The sequence below is a fragment of the Taeniopygia guttata genome, chromosome 2, assembly GCF_048771995.1.
Source record: "Taeniopygia guttata chromosome 2, bTaeGut7.mat, whole genome shotgun sequence".
Classification (NCBI taxonomy): domain Eukaryota; kingdom Metazoa; phylum Chordata; class Aves; order Passeriformes; family Estrildidae; genus Taeniopygia; species Taeniopygia guttata.
Window position 1 is genome coordinate 117,846,586 of NC_133026.1, and position 17,529 is coordinate 117,864,114.

General features: G+C 36.5%; 1 protein-coding gene across 2 annotated transcripts in view; it reads right to left on the reverse strand.

Moving 5' to 3' along the window:
* The window catches only part of ARFGEF1 (ARF guanine nucleotide exchange factor 1), a 92,479-nt gene that overhangs the window by 16,928 nt on the left and 58,022 nt on the right, over positions 1–17,529 (reverse strand). For both annotated transcript variants that reach the window (XM_002197592.7, XM_072924719.1), the window contains exons 14-25: positions 16,628–16,829; positions 15,595–15,706; positions 14,205–14,410; positions 14,021–14,105; positions 13,323–13,494; positions 11,992–12,143; positions 8,708–8,836; positions 5,467–5,625; positions 4,994–5,144; positions 1,458–1,548; positions 326–366; positions 69–238 (exon numbers count right to left, since the gene is read on the reverse strand). In XM_002197592.7, the coding sequence (XP_002197628.5) occupies positions 69–238; positions 326–366; positions 1,458–1,548; positions 4,994–5,144; positions 5,467–5,625; positions 8,708–8,836; positions 11,992–12,143; positions 13,323–13,494; positions 14,021–14,105; positions 14,205–14,410; positions 15,595–15,706; positions 16,628–16,829 (1,670 nt within the window). The remainder of the gene's footprint in view (positions 1–68; positions 239–325; positions 367–1,457; positions 1,549–4,993; positions 5,145–5,466; positions 5,626–8,707; positions 8,837–11,991; positions 12,144–13,322; positions 13,495–14,020; positions 14,106–14,204; positions 14,411–15,594; positions 15,707–16,627; positions 16,830–17,529) is intronic.

Genomic DNA, 17,529 nt, shown 5'->3' on the forward strand with positions numbered 1-17,529 from the left:
AATTTCAAAATAAAATAATCTGTATCAAGAACTAAAGGAGTATGCACTATAAGCATTAACAGGGATACCTTATTAAAATGATCGCCAATAACTTCCCAGATCCTAGACCACTGTAACCTTATCCGGCCCATGTTGTAATAAGAAATCTCTACGATCTTCTGCAGACTAAACATTCGAGGGTGGGTAGCAGACAGCAGCTCATCCATAGACACAGCACAAAGCCAGCGAACGAAATCCACTGTTAAATGACCACAGATTTTAATGCAATATTTTTCCAAGTTTAGTTTACAGGGGTGGGGAAGGGTAGGAAAGAGATGAAACCTACCAATAGCATTTCCATCCAACCTTGTAGATCCCGTAAATATTCTGTAAAGTGTAGTTAAAGACATGGTTAAAATTTCTTAAGAAACGCATCTGTTAAATGTATTCAAGCTTTCTTGTCTTGTTTTCCTTAACAGTATATAGACAATCTCTGATTACCTTTATTTATTAAAAAAAAAAATTAGTTTTTTACAATTGTAAAGACATAGTGAGAATACTGTCAGCTTTTATAATCCCTGATAGAAATACAGAACACAAACGTCTCCAGACTGCATAATATCCATTTGCCATGAAAAGCAGATATTTGAAACACTTCCCATTATGAAGCAGGGAGGGACACTGCAAACATAGACAGCTATTATGTGTTTGACATCAAGCTTCCAGCGCACTTGATGTGATTTTACTGCAAGACAACTTTTCATTGAACTGACATCGATCTTGCTGCCTGTACTTCAACCACAGAAATGTTTGTAAGCCTTCAAAATGATATCTCTTCATCAATTTTGACAACCAATAAGAAAATTATATGTTCTGATTTCTTAGATGCTGAGCAAGCAAGATCCATGAATACTTCAGTCTGATCACTACTGTATGATATAAACAGGGAATGTTCATAATATGTATTCTGCCTAGCCAAATCCAGTTAAAATACATGTGATTCATAGAACAGAAGACTGGAATAATAATTTTGGTCATTTCAGACAACATCTACAAAACCTAGAGGAAAGCAGGGAGTCAGTAATTACATTTAGGAGAAAAATATTTTGACAATAATGCCCTCAAGTACTAAGGCAAAATGAGATTTGCAACCTGTTACTATATACAGCAAATCAAGATTCAGCAGACGCTACAGCAGACTCCATTCTGTAAGTCTTCTGCATTAATTTTTTTGTCAGTAAAGAAGTTTCTTGCCTAATCTTCACCCTGCTCCTTCTTGCACAAATACTCATGATGCAAAAAAAAAAAAAAATCTGCGCCCCCCCCCCCCCCCCAGCTGAAAAGCACTTCTCTATGGTAGTTTTTATGTAGGCTTTTTCCAAATAAATTAATAAATTAGTACGGTCCTTTTCTTAGCACAGGGTATTTAAATACTACTTGCAAAACTTCAAGTGACAACAAGAAATTTAATACAGTACCTGTCTACAGCAACAACAACGCTTTGGGAGCTAGTTTCACCAATGGATTCCTGAATACTTGCTATCTGCTTCCAATCCACATTTCCACCAACTACAGTGAGAAAAAATTGAAAAGTGGGTAAAAAAGGAGAGAATGGGTTGAGAAGAAAGAGGAATAAAAGCTGTGCCACTACAAGTATAATTAAATACATTTTAATTCACAAAAAAGAGAAGCACATTATGGATTTCCCTTGCATGAGCTGGCCGTCTCAGTGAACAGTTGCATGTTGGTGTAAGTCCTAATTATCCTAATTACTTAAATATTATATCTCTATCCATGCATAAACTATATTAGTCCCCAAAAATTGTCCACATTTAGAGCAACAGATAGAAGTGAAAAAGTAGAACACACAAGAACCCCCTTCTTTCCCCTCCATTTTTCAACACAACTTTGGTAATCTTGCCACTTAGAACACACAACATATGACTGAGAATATACCTTAGTGGAGAATTTTTCACATTTAATTAGAATCAAGTGAGTAAATCCATCCCAAAAAAAATTTATTTATTATCATTCAGAAAGAAGAGCTTCCACTGAAATTCCATCCTTAAGCTACATCTCAATTACAGCAAAATTATCACCCAAAAATAGTGAGAAATACCTATAAATAAAACCAGCTATTATTTATTTTGAAGGCTTGAAATTGTAACCCACATCTGGGAAAGCTCATATGAAGAAACTGCTAGCTTTGCAGTGAGAAAAACTCTGGAATTTTTAGCAGTCTCCAAACTCCCCTAGAACCACCATCAAAAAAAGAGCAGGAATCTTGCAATCACTTTGGGTAATTCCACATACCCTGTATGAAGGGCTTTTTTTAAATTTTTTTTTTTTAAGCAATACAGAAAAGAACAGAACACTGAAAGGAGGCAAGTAGTTCTGATCTCAGAGGTTTGCTGAGAGAAAAACTTCTCATGTTTCAGCCTGCCGCAGTCTTGGTGTGTTCCATCCACACTTGGGGGTGGTTGGAGAAGACTGACTGTCAAATCTATAACCTTACCTACCTGAAGTACTTTTCTAGAGCATTTATTTTCTGTACATACATATGTAACATCATAGCAGTATCTCAGCAATGTATAATACCACTGGGCTTGATCAAGACTTCTCTTGTAAGCACACAAGCTGCCAGTGTCAATTAGCTTGAATCTTGGTAATGAGTCAGCAAAGAAACATGAAATGAGCAGCAGGGTGTGAAGAAATTTGAATGGCTATTTCCAAGGAGTCAGAACCTTAACCGACTTTACCAGCTTATGTGAGAATTCCTTGTTATCACAGGATTTGTAATTCAATGCTTGAAAACCTGAACAGACAGCAGACTTCCATTCTAACAGTTGGGAAATCTTTAACAATGCAACACAAGAGTCAGCTAGGTAATTCTGCTTTACAAAAAAGAGATTTCTCTGAATCCTCCTGTCCAAAGAGGTTTTCTGGTTACCCAGGAGGTACACTTTGGCTATGACCTACTCACAGCAGCAGGTTTTGTCTTCCAACTTGGTGAACAGAAACTGACATAGAAGAAATGTGAATGTCACAGCTACAACTCCAAGTACGACAATATTCCTACCAAAGGAGCAATAGACTAGATGCTTATTCATTCACTTTTACAACCCCCCACCGTGCTTGTGATGTTTTGAATTTCCAAGCACAACAAAAAAAAAGGGTCACAACAGGAAGGCAGTACATGAGATAAAGACATTTGAATGCAGATACCTGAACAGCCACACCTGAATACCTGCTGGGGCAGTGGTCTGGTTTTGTTGATCTTTGTTATTTCAAAAAACACATTGTCTTCAAGAAGAAGAGTGAGTGCTGCTGCTTATCCATATCTGATTTTTCAAGTAGGTCTGAAAGATGGAGCTTCTGTGTCACCAGACTGCAACTTTACTCACTCTAAACAACTATTTTCCTGTAAAATATGTATCTGTGTATATAGAGATACATGTACACTATGTGTTCTTCACAGGAATTTAGGTTTATAGAAAGTTTGCTAGAAACCCATTGTTCCAATGCATATTTTGGAGTAATCATAGAAAATTAAACTATCTGCAAAAAACAATTTGGAAAGAAGTGAAATAACTAAAACAGCTGAGAAAATGTTCTAACAGCCCCTTAGTGCATAAAACCAAGTTAAGCATTTTCCTATAAGATTGAAGCAACATTGTTAAAAAAAAAATAAAGGTCAAGTTTCCATATGTGCACTGTAAAAAGCATTCCAGAAATTCAATTCAGAAAAAAAAAAAAAAACATTTTATGCATTTGGGCATAAACTGTTTTCCTTAGAAATGTAGCTGACAGCAGCAAAAGGTCTTTATGAACTGGACTTATATCAGTGAGTGGCAAGTATGATTTAGACACCTGAATATTGCTTACATTCTTGAGTTATGAGGACTTAAAGCTTTAAAGGCCTGTCACTGCAGCACAGAGAAACTGCCAGCATTTGGAAGCAGCCAAGTTGCACAAGTCATCAGGGAACACTGAACTGAAGGATGCATATTGGAAGGGCAGGAAGAAGCTCAGTGTATGAGATGTTGGCAGATTCATTGATTTCCAGGCCCACATTTTCCCTTCATCAATGCTTGGCAAGGTGAGGAGAGTACAGAGAGGCAGGCCAAAGGGAACCAGAAGGGAAAAAAAAGGAATGACTGTATAAGAAGAAAAACTGTCTGAGAGTACACAAAGCTGGATGATTAGGACTAGTTTGGGGGCTAAGATGAGGGAAAACAGAAAATTATCATTACTCAAAGAAAAAATAAGAGGGAAGAAAAAGCTTTTGTTTGGCTGTGGGTGAAGTTCAAAAGATAATGAACTTCACACTATAACTGAAACTTTCTCACAGTCAAAATGACAATATACACTTTGATGCTTCTAGAGTTTTTAATACCCTGCACCTATGTATCTTTAACTATGTTCCCACTTAAACAAATAAACAAAACTCCCAACATTCTAAAGATAAATTTAAGGTAAGTCTTATACTCTTCTAGGAAGATAAGAAACATAATATCATTTTTGCAGTATATTTTGGTGCTCAAGCCTAAAAAAGGCACTGAGTACCAAAATAACCAGAAAAGGAAAGAAATGGAATTTCAGAATTTAAGCTAAATTAATCTCCCACTTGGTTTGAATTCTGTGTATTTCTCACAAAGCTCCATAACAGATGCTTAACCTACACATACTGACTTGCTTGCTTGGTAAAATACTTGGCACACTAATGTTGCAATATTATTAAACCTGGTCATACCATCTGCAATCCATTTTCAGTTGGAAAGAGATATTTTAATAGAAGTGAATAATATATATAATCTTCTTACATTTTCCACCCTAGTAATAACAGAGCAAACGAAATATTCCAGAAAGTGGAGTAAGTCTATTCAAAGCATAAGTTTTACAAGGACTGCTTCATGGTCTTTTGTCAGAAACTCACATAAAACCACAGAACAAATTTAAACAGTTTTCTGAACAAAACCAGTTAAATGAAATACTTAATATCTGCATCACTTACCCAGTCCCAGCCCCACAAATTCATCAGGTGCCTGATCTTTTGTTCCAGTAAAAGAACCTTCCCTGCCACGCACTGTCCCTGAGATGTAGCGAGGTTTTACTCCAGTTCCTATTAACTGTGCCAGTTCAAGCTGACTGATGCATTTCAGAATCTATTCCAGAGAATAAAGAAGTTGTTTACCAACAAAAAGCAGTTTGAAGTAGTAAAAAGCAAGTAAAGATCTTTAGAAGAAAAAAATTCCAATATTTGAAGTAAAAAAAACTGGTTTTTTGCCTAAATTTAATATAAATTTAAATAGTACTGGATTAGTCTCTCTCAGTTTTATTTCTCACTTAGACATGTTTTGCTACTTTAATAAGTATACATGCAGCACTTACCTAAACCCCACTGTGTTTATGCACAAACAAGCGCACTACTGTGTTGAAAAATCAGTGAACATGCTTTCTTACAGTTTAAGTACAAATGACTTGTACCTCATGCCAGGAATTTCCTAAGTAGTTTCCATCTGTATGAGCCACCGTGATGAGAGTTTTAATGGTGTCAATGTTCTTCTGCTTCATTTCAGTAATACCAGAACTCACTGTAAGCAACGTAAATCTTGCTAATGCTTGAACATAGGCATCTCTTTCAAGCTACAAATGGGAGGGAAAGAAACAGAAGTCTCATAAATATTTTTGCCATTTCTTGTTCTTAGTACAATCTGTATGATTTCATCAACTATACCATTTACCTTTCTCTTCCTAGAATTGAATTTCCAAAGCATAGTGAAAATATCTCAAGTTCTTCACCAGTAAGAAGATATCTGTGGGATGAACTCAGGTTCCTTCTATTCAGGAACATGAAGCGTAATCTCTAACAATAACAGCATAGAACACATAAGATGTGTTTATGTTTCTGGCTTGGTCTTTTTTGGGGAAAACAGGATACTGTTTCAAAAGAACTGTTGCTACTTAGCTAAGTTTTCAATATTCTTGTACTATACTCAGACCTATTCTGAAAACGCTGCCTTAGCAGACTCAATGAAGCTTTAGCATTTTTTTGTCAACAAAATTTAAAAAATCTATCTAAAAGTCAAGTTATTCCAATTCTATGGAATTGCTCAAAACCTATTTAATTTAATCTGCACCATCTGCAGCACCTCAGAAGCTTCTGAAGCAAGTGTCATGGGTAAACAGCAAGCGAACATAATCTAGACAGATTTCACAAAAGAAAATTTTACCCAGTTACCCAATTTTTATGTGAATGGTATCTATAAGAAATGAAGGGAACTCCTCTGATCTCACATGAACCAATTACAATGGTAAAAAGGGGACTGCAGTTGAGTCCACAAGTGCATTTTTTTCCTCCTGTTATGTATATAAACTGAAGGCTGTAAAGTGAAATGGTTGTACACCAGATAAACAAATGACAATTATGAAATATATTTAACTGCTTGGATATTTATGGCTATTTTTAAGTAAAAAATAATCGATAACAGAAAACAACCAAATATAAAAAAAACAAACCCAGGAAGAATGGGATTCTCCAGAAAAAACACTAACACTTTAACAGTGGGCTATGGTAGAACGGACAGACTGCCACTGAGCCACGGACTGCCACATTCAAACCCAACCATTACTGCAGGGTACACTGGCAAAGACACAGAAAATGATGTGGAAGCACAGAAAAATGAAGTCTCAAAGAAAGAGTACTAAGCAATGAAGCTTTAGAGTTTACAGACTGTGTATCTTCTGTAAAAACAAAATGTTTTCAGTCCTACTCATTCCTGCAGGCATTTCCCCCCTCCCCACTTTTTCTAAGCCAGCACAGTATAAGACAAACAACTAAACAATGTGTCCATCGCCCAGAAATTTAAACCTGACAATACAAGCAGATTAAATACATCCTTTTGATGAGTATCTTTTCTCAGATGCTTAAAGACAAAAGTCAGACTGGTGACAAGTCTAAGATTAAAAGTATAAATAATTAAAACCAGAATCCATAATTGAGCTTTTAGAGGTGAATATGCATAACTTAAACTATACTGTGTACCTTGGAAATTTTTTTTAAATTAAAGGAATCCAGGTCCCTCCATTATCTCTCAAGCTGCATAAACGAATGTTAACTCTTAACAGACATCAATCTTAATTTCTGTACATTTATACAATGAAAACTGTAAAGTTGCCACCACTGGTTAAGCACATGAGGAAAAACTTCATTCCAACAGGAAAGATCCTTAATCAGCTCAAGTATAGATGTGCCAGTCTCCTTCAAACCATCAGAGCTATCTGGTGTCAGCAGTCAGACAACATCCCATCTAACCAAGGCCTTGTGAACTGGAATCATCCTGTAATATTGCAACCACCAACAAACCAGTACTGTTTAAAATTATATCAAAAAAACAGAATTTCCACAGAAAATCAAGACTTAATAATGCTTATATTGAAAATGCAAAAGCAATGCTTCCCATTTTCTGAAATTTAAAAACTTGTTTTGGAACACCTCCAGTTCAATCATGTCCCAAGCCAATGGAAGGGTACAACCAAATCATAGGGATCTCAAAGCAAACATGTCCTTGCCCTCCCCAGCAAGGCTGACCACTTCAGGACAGGGAGCTAAACTCTGCAGCTGCTGAAACTGGCATTGGTACCAGTTCCACTTTTGCAGCTTAGAAACAAAAGTAAGTGGAGTGTGTTTCACCGAACATCTGCAGGGTCCATGGAAGGCTTTGTTTATCAAATTTTTAAGTCTGTTCAGCTCAGGGACAGGTGGTTGTGCAGAAATCAGGTGGAAAAACAGAGGAAAGAAACCTCACATGATCTCAAATAGGCTTTTTAAGTTGCTATATCCCAGGTCCTGATATGCTTTTCCACATTAGTGATCTCTAACTTGCCAAATACAAATACAAAGGGAGAAAGAAGGAAAGCATTCCCCGTTGTATCAAAGTACAACATCTTCTATTTAGTCTTATACAGTTGGTTTTTGGGTTGGTTCTCTTGGTAAGCATTTTCAACATACACATGAAATAACACAATGCCAAACATATGGATTTTGCCTGCCCCTCTCTTCAGCTATCTCTGTAACAGACTTATGGCAGACTAGTATTCCATTTATTAACTAATAATCTACAATAATATAATTGTACCTTCCCTACCAATGAAAATAGAAAAACAAAAGCCAAAAAAAGCCCAAGTTTAATCACTATTGCCCTCAGGAGCCAGAGAGTCTGGCATTCTTGGCACTGCACTTCATGCAAGATCCATTCATTCATTACATCAGGAATACCATTTCCAGTGCCATAACTGTTAAAAGGGTACCCAATTACAGACATCTTGGATTAGTACAATCTCTCTTTAGTCAAGAACAGTATTTAAAATACAGTTCACAGAGATACTATTTTACAGGACAGAGAGACTAATTTTATAAAAAGACACAACACATCTAAACAGCTTTGTAACAATGCTAGAAATAAAATACTTTTACATAAAAGTAGTAAATTTCTAGAGAAACTAACAGTCAGCGCAGAGGCATGGAAGCACTTACCACAAAACACCAGGAAAAATAAAGGCCACTTCATGTACAATTCCAGTCAATTATCAGATGAAATAGTAATGTCAGAAGCAGGCAGCCTCTAGCTATTGCAGTGCACAGCTTCAGCAGCAAGCAAACTTAGAATCCCACTAACATCTTGCTGGTACATAAATCAAAGTATTGTCTCAATCTTACATTCTTTACCTGAATGTTGAAAATGCAAGCAATCCGGATTGCACATCGTATACCCTCCAAACAAAGAGAGGCAACTTCGGTGTCATCACAGTCCTGTAGACCCACACTGAATGCAGCCAGGAAAGGTGTCCATGCCAACTGCAATGTATGCAAAGCAAGTGTTATATCAACAATTGCTGGTACTTGAAGGGAATGTTATAGTTTCACCATCTTGCTAAAGTGTAAATTCCTTTCTTAACTTACATAATTAACCTTGAAGCTGTCTTTTGATAAAAAGGAAACAACACATTATAGTAGAAAGTGTGGTTAGAAGAGACATGAGACACAGAATGAGGCAGAAGTAATGCAGAGTGGAGATCCCCTCAAAAGTATTTGCCCTTTCTCTCACCAACAAACAAACAGCCATCTTCAGGTAATTGTGCAAACCAAGTCCTGAAGCTATGTCAATTAGATGTCTGCTAGAGTTTTTGCATTCTCAGGACGATTTTTATCTTTGCACATTGAAAATTAGAGTAAACAGTTACTGTAAGAACCAACACACCACATAACAGGATTATGATGAAAAGTACACACTTAAGTAAGACTATCTTATCCTGGTAACACCAGAAAAAACAACAACAAAAAAAGGAGAGTAGTGAAAATAAGGCAAACTTTATTAAACACACTAAAATTACAGTACGCTAACAATAACAACAACAAAATACAGGACATGACTCTTGCCTTATCTCTCTCCTACTAACTTTGTTACCCTTTCCCCCCCATCTTTTTGTACCTAAGCCACTACTGGTATTTCCCATTCTTCTTGCCTTAGGTGGCACTGAATACTGCTAGAGAGACCACATAGTCCTTTCCTTGTGGTCAAGACTCCCTCTCCCAAAGGCAGAAAAAACAGTGAGAAATGCAGAGGATCCTGCTGTAACTACACAGTTACACAGAGATGGAACACAATGGAACCTAGAATGATTTTAGAAATAGTTTTACCTGAAGTCACCCCAGATGAAATACAGAGTCAATGGGCACAGAAAGGAGCAACAAATTTCACACTTAGTTTCATAATAAAATTATGCACCACAAAGCTCTGGTTTCATTTAAGTCAGCAGCTCCAAAAGCACTATCGTCAAAAAGCATTTAATACTCGCACATACCAGGCTGTGACTGTGGGACAGTATTAAAGGCAATGGATGAATTCAAAGATTCAGGATTTAATTTGCTGTTGTATCGCCTTTAAAAGTCCCTTCCAACCCAAAACTGTAATTTTTTGTTCAGAAAACTGTATGTTTTTTTCCCAATGCCTTCCTAATTTTCCCTGCTATTTTAACCAAAACTAATCTTAAAACTAAAATCATTTGTTAAAAATTATCTAATGGTCTGTATACTGTGTTTTTTTACCAGATGTATGCTGTTATTTGTAGGCTGTTTTGTTAATACAGGTGAAAATCAAGCCTCAAAACCAGACAATAAATTCTGGGCTGCTTAGATGGGTGCATAAAGTGGATTTTTTCTGTTTTAAAAATTCAGCCAATGTACCTGCAAACACAGTTACAATGATCAATTTTATGCAGACATCAATGGATGAGATACTCAGAAATTTGTAAATTTTTACTGAAAATTTAAGTCTAAATAAAAAAATGTGAAATTAGGTATTCAAATTTCACAGCTCTCACTTGTTTTTTGAGAAGAGTGCCCTCATTACACTACTGTCCTTAGTACTTTAATTAGTTCATGAACATCCTCAAGTAACTTCAAGTAATAACTTCTTATTTTTTGCACCTTCACAAAACATGTTTAGGGTGTTAATTTAACCAGGGTGCTTCATATTTTGCTCCTTTGAAAATGAACTATGAAAATACACTTTTCAGACAGTAAAGAGTAGGAAGTATTAAGGCTGGTATCTTGCAGAAAATCACACTATGAATTTTACAGATGCCTGCATGTGAATTATTTAATTTCAGGAAGTCAGCAGAAAGTATAGTACATCTCTACTATGTGACACCTTGAACAGTGTAGAAGTAAATCTTTAACAAGGTCTGTGCTTAGTGTTCCTCTGTACAAATCAAATACTGTGCTAGTTTTTTTAATAAGGTGACAAAGAACTTGCAATTCTGCCTCTTACAGCAATCTTACAGAGGGATCCTCAGTGTGTCCCAGTGGCCAAGAAGGCCAATGGCACCTGGCCTGTGCCAGCAAGAGTGGCCAGCAGGACCAGGGCAGTGCTCTGTACTCAGCAATGGTGAGGCTTTGAATCCTGTTTTGGGCCCTCACTGCAAGGAAGACATGTAGGTGCTGGAATGAGTCCAGAGAAGGGCAATGGACCTGGTCAAAGAGGTCTCTTCTCCCAAGTAACAAGGGAAAGGATGAGAGCAAGTGGCCTGAAGTTGCACCAGGAGAGGTTTAGATTGAATATTAGGCAAAATTCCTTCACAGATGCAGCTGACAAAAGCTGGAACATGTTGCCCAAGGAAACAGAAGCACCAACCCTGGAAACATTTAAAGACATGTAAATGCTGCACTTCAGGTCATGGTTTAGTGGTAGACTTGGCATCACTGGGTTAACAGTAGGATTCAAAGCTTTTAAGAGTCCATTTCAACCTAAACGCTTCTGTGATCCTTGGGCCTGGAGCTCCACTTAACCTCATAGCACATCCCTCCAGGGAGCCATTTGTTTATTCAGTAGTTGTGGTCTGAGACTTTACTTCCCTGCAGTGGGTTCAAAAAGGGGTCATGTGAGCACCATGACTTGAACCAGGGCACAAACAAGGATCAGGTAAAGCTGTAACAATTTATCTCAATGGCAGATGACTGCCGTGAGTTAGGTATGCCAGAGAACACATCCAAGAGCACACTGAGGCATCCTACACTACTGAACACACTCTATCTATGAATCTGAATCACTGCTATGGAAAAAGCATTGTCGATGCAGACAGCCTTGCACTTACACAATAGCAGACAGGTGCTTAGCATAACAGTTTAATACGGGTCCAGCTTCCTCCCCTAAAGTGGACCAGACTCCTAGCTTTCTAAAGTATTAATATGGAAAAGACTACATTAGATAAAAGTTTCTCCTGATAATTGCTCCATTGCTTTAAGATGCTTCTTCTATCAGCACAGAAACTTAAATTCCAGGGTAAATTAAACGAGATTAGAAGGCTCAAAATCCTCTCTTTCCTGTAACAAGTTAAATAACTCACAAAATGAGCAAAGCACAGCAGATGCGGATACTTAGTATTTTCAATAAATCCTGTCAGTCATCATTTTGTATTAAGAAACTGTGATTCTCTAAACATGTATCCCACCTTAAACATGGGTCTCACATGCTCCAGGTGTGTTGCACTGGTAAAAGGGGCCTGAACGTGGCTCACTGCCTCCATAAGAGCTTTAGCTGTTTTAGCCATTTGTTCCATTTCCAAGTTATATAGGAGTCTTCTCTGCTTCTCACTAGCAACACCTGCAAACACATTTTTTCTCTCATTTGTGCATCCTTAGCAACGGTATCTTTAGGAATATAATAATTTTACATTTTGCATTAAGTACAATATTCAGATGCATTTTTGTATTATCTTTACTTTCTGAAATTATCACACTAGCCTTTTCACATTTCTTTTACAATATAGATAAAATTTAACTAAAGACAAACTTGTATTTTAAATGCAAACTATTTTTAAAACTTTGCAGAATTTTAAGATTTGAACAACAGAGATTTCTTCTCCATCACCTCAACCAACAGTATAAATATCACACCCACTAAGGTAAATTCAAAATGAAGCGATATTTCATAGGCATCCATCAGCAGAGAAAATAACAGTAAAAATAACTAGACACCCTTTTTCAGTGTGAGAACTACATTAAAGCTTTTCATTTCCATAACAGAACCTCCATCTCATGAAGATAGTGAAATCCAAGTAGCATGTAATAATTATCTTTTTAAAAATGACAATAAAACATTATGTTAAGTGAATGAATATTGAAAACAAGTGTACTTTTTTTTTCAGACACACATTTCCTGCAAGCAATCTGTTCATAAGGCTAATCTAGGACTTAAATTATACAAATATGTTGGGAAAAAGTTAAATCTCTCTTAATGTTCTCTGTAGAAAAACTAGAATGAGTAACATCTCAATCTTCACATTGTGCAAACCACAAGAAGTTTTTCTGTTATCCGAGCAAGAAAAAGATAATTAATAAAGTGCATGAATTAGGGCCCTAAGAATCAAATATTGCAAAATATTTGAAGACAATTTGGTTATTTCAGGAAATCTCAACAGTTACTTAAGATAAAGAAGACAGACAAAGTGTGTTCTGCTCTGTTCCTATTGGCAACCATGTGACTTCACAAAGCCCTCCCGTTTCCCTGTGCTGCTGCTCAACAGCAAAACCTGCCTCCTTCATGGTCATTGCACAGATTGCCAGGAATTCAGATGCAAAGGGAAGTGAAAATAAGCAGTTGTATTTAATGAGATTTGAGGTTAGCATCACACATTTCTGTTAAAAAGAAATGGGTATGAAATTAGAGGCTAGGACTCTGAGTTGAGTGGTGTTTGCTTCATTCAACTCCTGTTTTAAAAAGGAGAACTTCATGAAACTGAAGAGCCAACCCTTGAAGAAAGCTAGCAAAGCCACTACTTACTTTGTTTACTGGATTTTGTGGGTATTGTTAATTCTTTTGTTTCTTTCATTGAAATCTTCTTTCCAGCTATTTCATTATAGATAGCAGACAAATATTCTTCAGGGAGATCTTTACTGTCATTGATACCTCTATTCATTTTAATATACTGTTCTTTTGTCATTTTATTCTTAACCTGAAATGCAGAAAGTAGGTGTAAATATCAACAAATGAGGCAAGCTTATAAATGACAATGTTCCCTATAAAACTGCCCAGCCCATTAGAAGTTACTATCAAGGATAAACCTACTGATTCAGAAGATATTTTAAGTTATTCAGCAAGTCCAAGACTACATTGTCAAATCTACAATATACCACAAAGCCATGAGTTCATTTCAACAGTCAAACATTTAGAAGGATCCACAGATCAAATTAGATGAACATGAATAAAAAAAGGAAAAAAATGCTTTTTCTTGTCATACAGACCAAGCTATCTACCATGCAGAAATCTACCTTACAGAAAGGCCTAATAAAAAAAACTTCAAAACCTCAACACCCATGAAACATAATCCTGTTACTTAAAAGATGCACAAATTTACACTATCTTACTTCTTACACACATGCTGGTGTTAAATTGGACATCAAGCTTTTACAACTACATTGTCACAAATCCTGGAAGTTACATGCCTATGAATTACATAGATATTTATTCCAGCAACATACCTGTGGACTGTGAAGATCTGTTGTCAACATGATAATTGAGTAAGCTAAAACATATGCAGTATCTGCACTAGCAAAAAGAGTTTGCCTGAAGGCAGAAAGAAGAGAAAGAATAGCAAATTTAATTATTAGTATTTTTTACTAATTACTCAGCTTTCCAAAGTTCTGAAGAAGTAGTGTATCTTACCCTTGGTTACATTCTAAATATCTAGCAGCAAATTTCTCCATTAAGCGATCAATTTTTTGAGCTTCTCCTGGTAGACGAAATCCTTCTAGAAACATGCGCAGAGCTGAAACAAAATCCTTTCCCGAAAAGTCATGTTGGTCTACATATGCATACATGACTTCTTTGTTAAATTTATCATTGTCTCCCAGGAACTCCCCAACCTGAGTCTAAAATAAGAATAGAAAAGACAAACTAGTGTATTTATATTTGAAAAATAAGCAACGACAACAGTCAAATGTCATACAGAAAGAGGCGTGTATTGCAGTTAACTGAGACATATTCCTGCTTCTCCTCTATTGTCTGAAGCAAAGTATTTTGGCCATATAGTCTATCATAATGCTCTTACATGCTCACACGTATCTGCCTACATTCTTCCTTCTCTGCTTTTACTCACATGCTATTTTTTTGTTAGATGAATTCCACATGTGTACAAGACAAAGTTAGTATTACCAATGATTGTTCTCTGCTATAATTATGTTTGTAGTTAATAAACTTATTACAGGAACGAAAGGCTTACTAAACTCAACTTCATCCCCCCCAGAGTACTGATCTCAAAACAGATGCAAAGGATGCTCAAATAAAAATAGCTGGTACTCAAAATACATAATGAGTTGATCACTGTCAACAAAAAATAGTATAATGAGAAAGAGCATGCATTCAGATAAAGATGCCTGGATTTGTAAACTGAGGTTAAAAAATGTTTTAATGTCTGATTCTAAGCATTCATACTGAAATTTCTGACTTCAGACACAGTTGCAAACACAGGCACCAGTGGGTGTGGCCTTTATGCATAATGGTGAGAACTCCTGTTTTAGAAAGTCAGGTTTCTCATGGCAATACTAATATGAGATATTCCCGCCCAGATATTGCAGGACCCTTCCAAGTTGAGCAACAGCTGCTAGCTGTAAAAAAATCAATAAGCTAATCTCAATTAACTAACTTTTCCTCTGGGGGCAGAAAAAAGTGCTTTTAATGTTGTTGCACTACATTATTATTTTCACTATCTCTGAAGGACAGACAGTTCTGGCAGTTCCTTACTAAAGTATTTAGGATTTACGAAGTTGCTTCAAGCTATACTAGCAACTAAGTACAAGTTTTGACTCAGCTCAAGTAGGTCAGTCTCTTGCTTTACACCTTGCTGAACCACAGGATGCATAGAGCACCGGGTAGAGCTCTACTGCACCCTCCAACTCAAATTCCTTGACCTTAAAAATTTTAGAAGAGAGAAAAGTTTCCTTTTCTTCATTCCACAGTAATGTGTTACACATTCTAAACACTATCAGCTGATTTGCAATTAGTATAAACACAACAGAAAAAGCACAGACAACCATCAGGAAAACAGTTTCCTTACTGAATCTAATCTTTCCTCTTGATGCAAGAATTGAGCAATATCTTCAGGGGTAGTGCCAAGCATCCCTTGTTCTTGCAGGTACTGAATCCCCCTCTTTGGTTTCTTGTTGAATCTGTACAATGAAGAGCAAGATGGAATGAAATTTAATCCTTTTACCCATGCACAAAGCTCTACCAGCCTAAGTAAAGAAACCCAGAAATTTCAGATAATATGCTGAAAAATGTACATATTAAATATTTCTCCTTTACTGAACTGCACATTAGATAGGAATGAGCCATTTCCATTTACTCTGGCACTCATGAAGAAAAAAATATTCCATAAAGACAGCAAAATCTTGAAAAGAACAATTATGCTGTTGATTTTTATCTTAATCTGTATGAAACAATCAACAAACCCATTAGTTGCCTGTAAAAATGGAAACATACAAAACATAGAACCAGGAAATGGAAAGAAACAGAAGCCCCAAAAGACTAAGGCAGTTCTGCAGGGTCCCAGAACTGTATCACAGGAAACTTCCATTTTTGCATAAAACTGACCTCACTGAAGAGACTAAGGTGACAAAGATAAAAATCACATGGATGATTCACGTCAGACTGCACTGAGAAATTATACTATCCTCCAGTTCTAATTATGACAAGTTAATTAATCATAAGGACTAATCAGCATAAGCATACAGACATTTTCACCAGTAAAATGTACATTAAAATGGGTCATATTCAAATGATCACGAGTTCAATGTTCTTTTTATCCAAATATAAAAACCTTATTTTTAGACAAGCAGGTCTGCAGAAAAAGAACAAACATTCAGAGTACTCATCTTCTAGCTGTGAGGAATTAGGTTAACACAAAACACTGTTGACAGGCTCCAAAGGGGACACCATTCAGCACTCTTTCACCAGAGGAAGTGCTGTTACATCCAGAGCTTTTTTCCTAACACAAGATGAGTATCTATGAGGAGAAGGAAGAAAAACCCAGGAATCTTCATAGCTCCAAAAGAATCCACCCACCCATGGGGTGATAAAAGAGCACTCACAAGTCAATTCCTTGTTCTATTATTTCCTTTTGCTGCTTTAGGACTTCAAACTGCTCTGGGTTGTCAGTGCCAGACATCTGTGTGCTGTAACTGCCAATTCCCGATGAAGCAGTAGAATCCAAAGAATTTAAGCTTCCATATCTGTTAATTGTCTCAGGGTGTTTGATTTCACTGCTGTCCTGTTCTGTGGGTTTTTCTTGGCCTATAAATTGGAAAGGGTTACATATGTCCAAAATACATACAGTGAAAAGAAACAAAAAAATCACATGTCAAATCCTCAATGCAGGCTTCTAAAACTCAGGGTTATCTTCAATTATGTATTTATTATATCTATATATTCTGCTTTTATTTTGGTTGGGAAAGTAAATAATTATTCAAAAGTCACTACAACATATCAAGAGAATTATTTCAGTTCATCATATACTGAAATTTAAGTCTTAAATTAAACTGTAATTTCCGTCACTTGGGAAAAAAACCCCAACACCTCAGAAAACCAATTAGAGATTGTTATGTGTAGTAGATATAATTTGCGCCATTTCTAATATGATATATGTGATATTGAATATTTGTTAGAGTATGCATGTTTGTATTAGGATTTCCCCCCCTCACAGGCGCAGGTGAGACTGGGTGTAGATTGGAAACTGATTTACAAGTAAAAAGGTACTCGACAGGAGATGGGCCATGTCTGGGGAGATACAGAAACCCCAGGTGCTGATCGTTCGCGTAAACGACCCGAGATGGATATCATGGAAATCCTGAGGCGTGAATACAGCGTTCCCGTAAATTTCATCAAAGGATTCAACAAACTCCAGACAGTGATTTGTTCTCCCTCATCACCAAAAAAGAAAATCTTATTAACATATAGACTCTGAATAGAAGAAAAGACTAATTACTGAAATCTT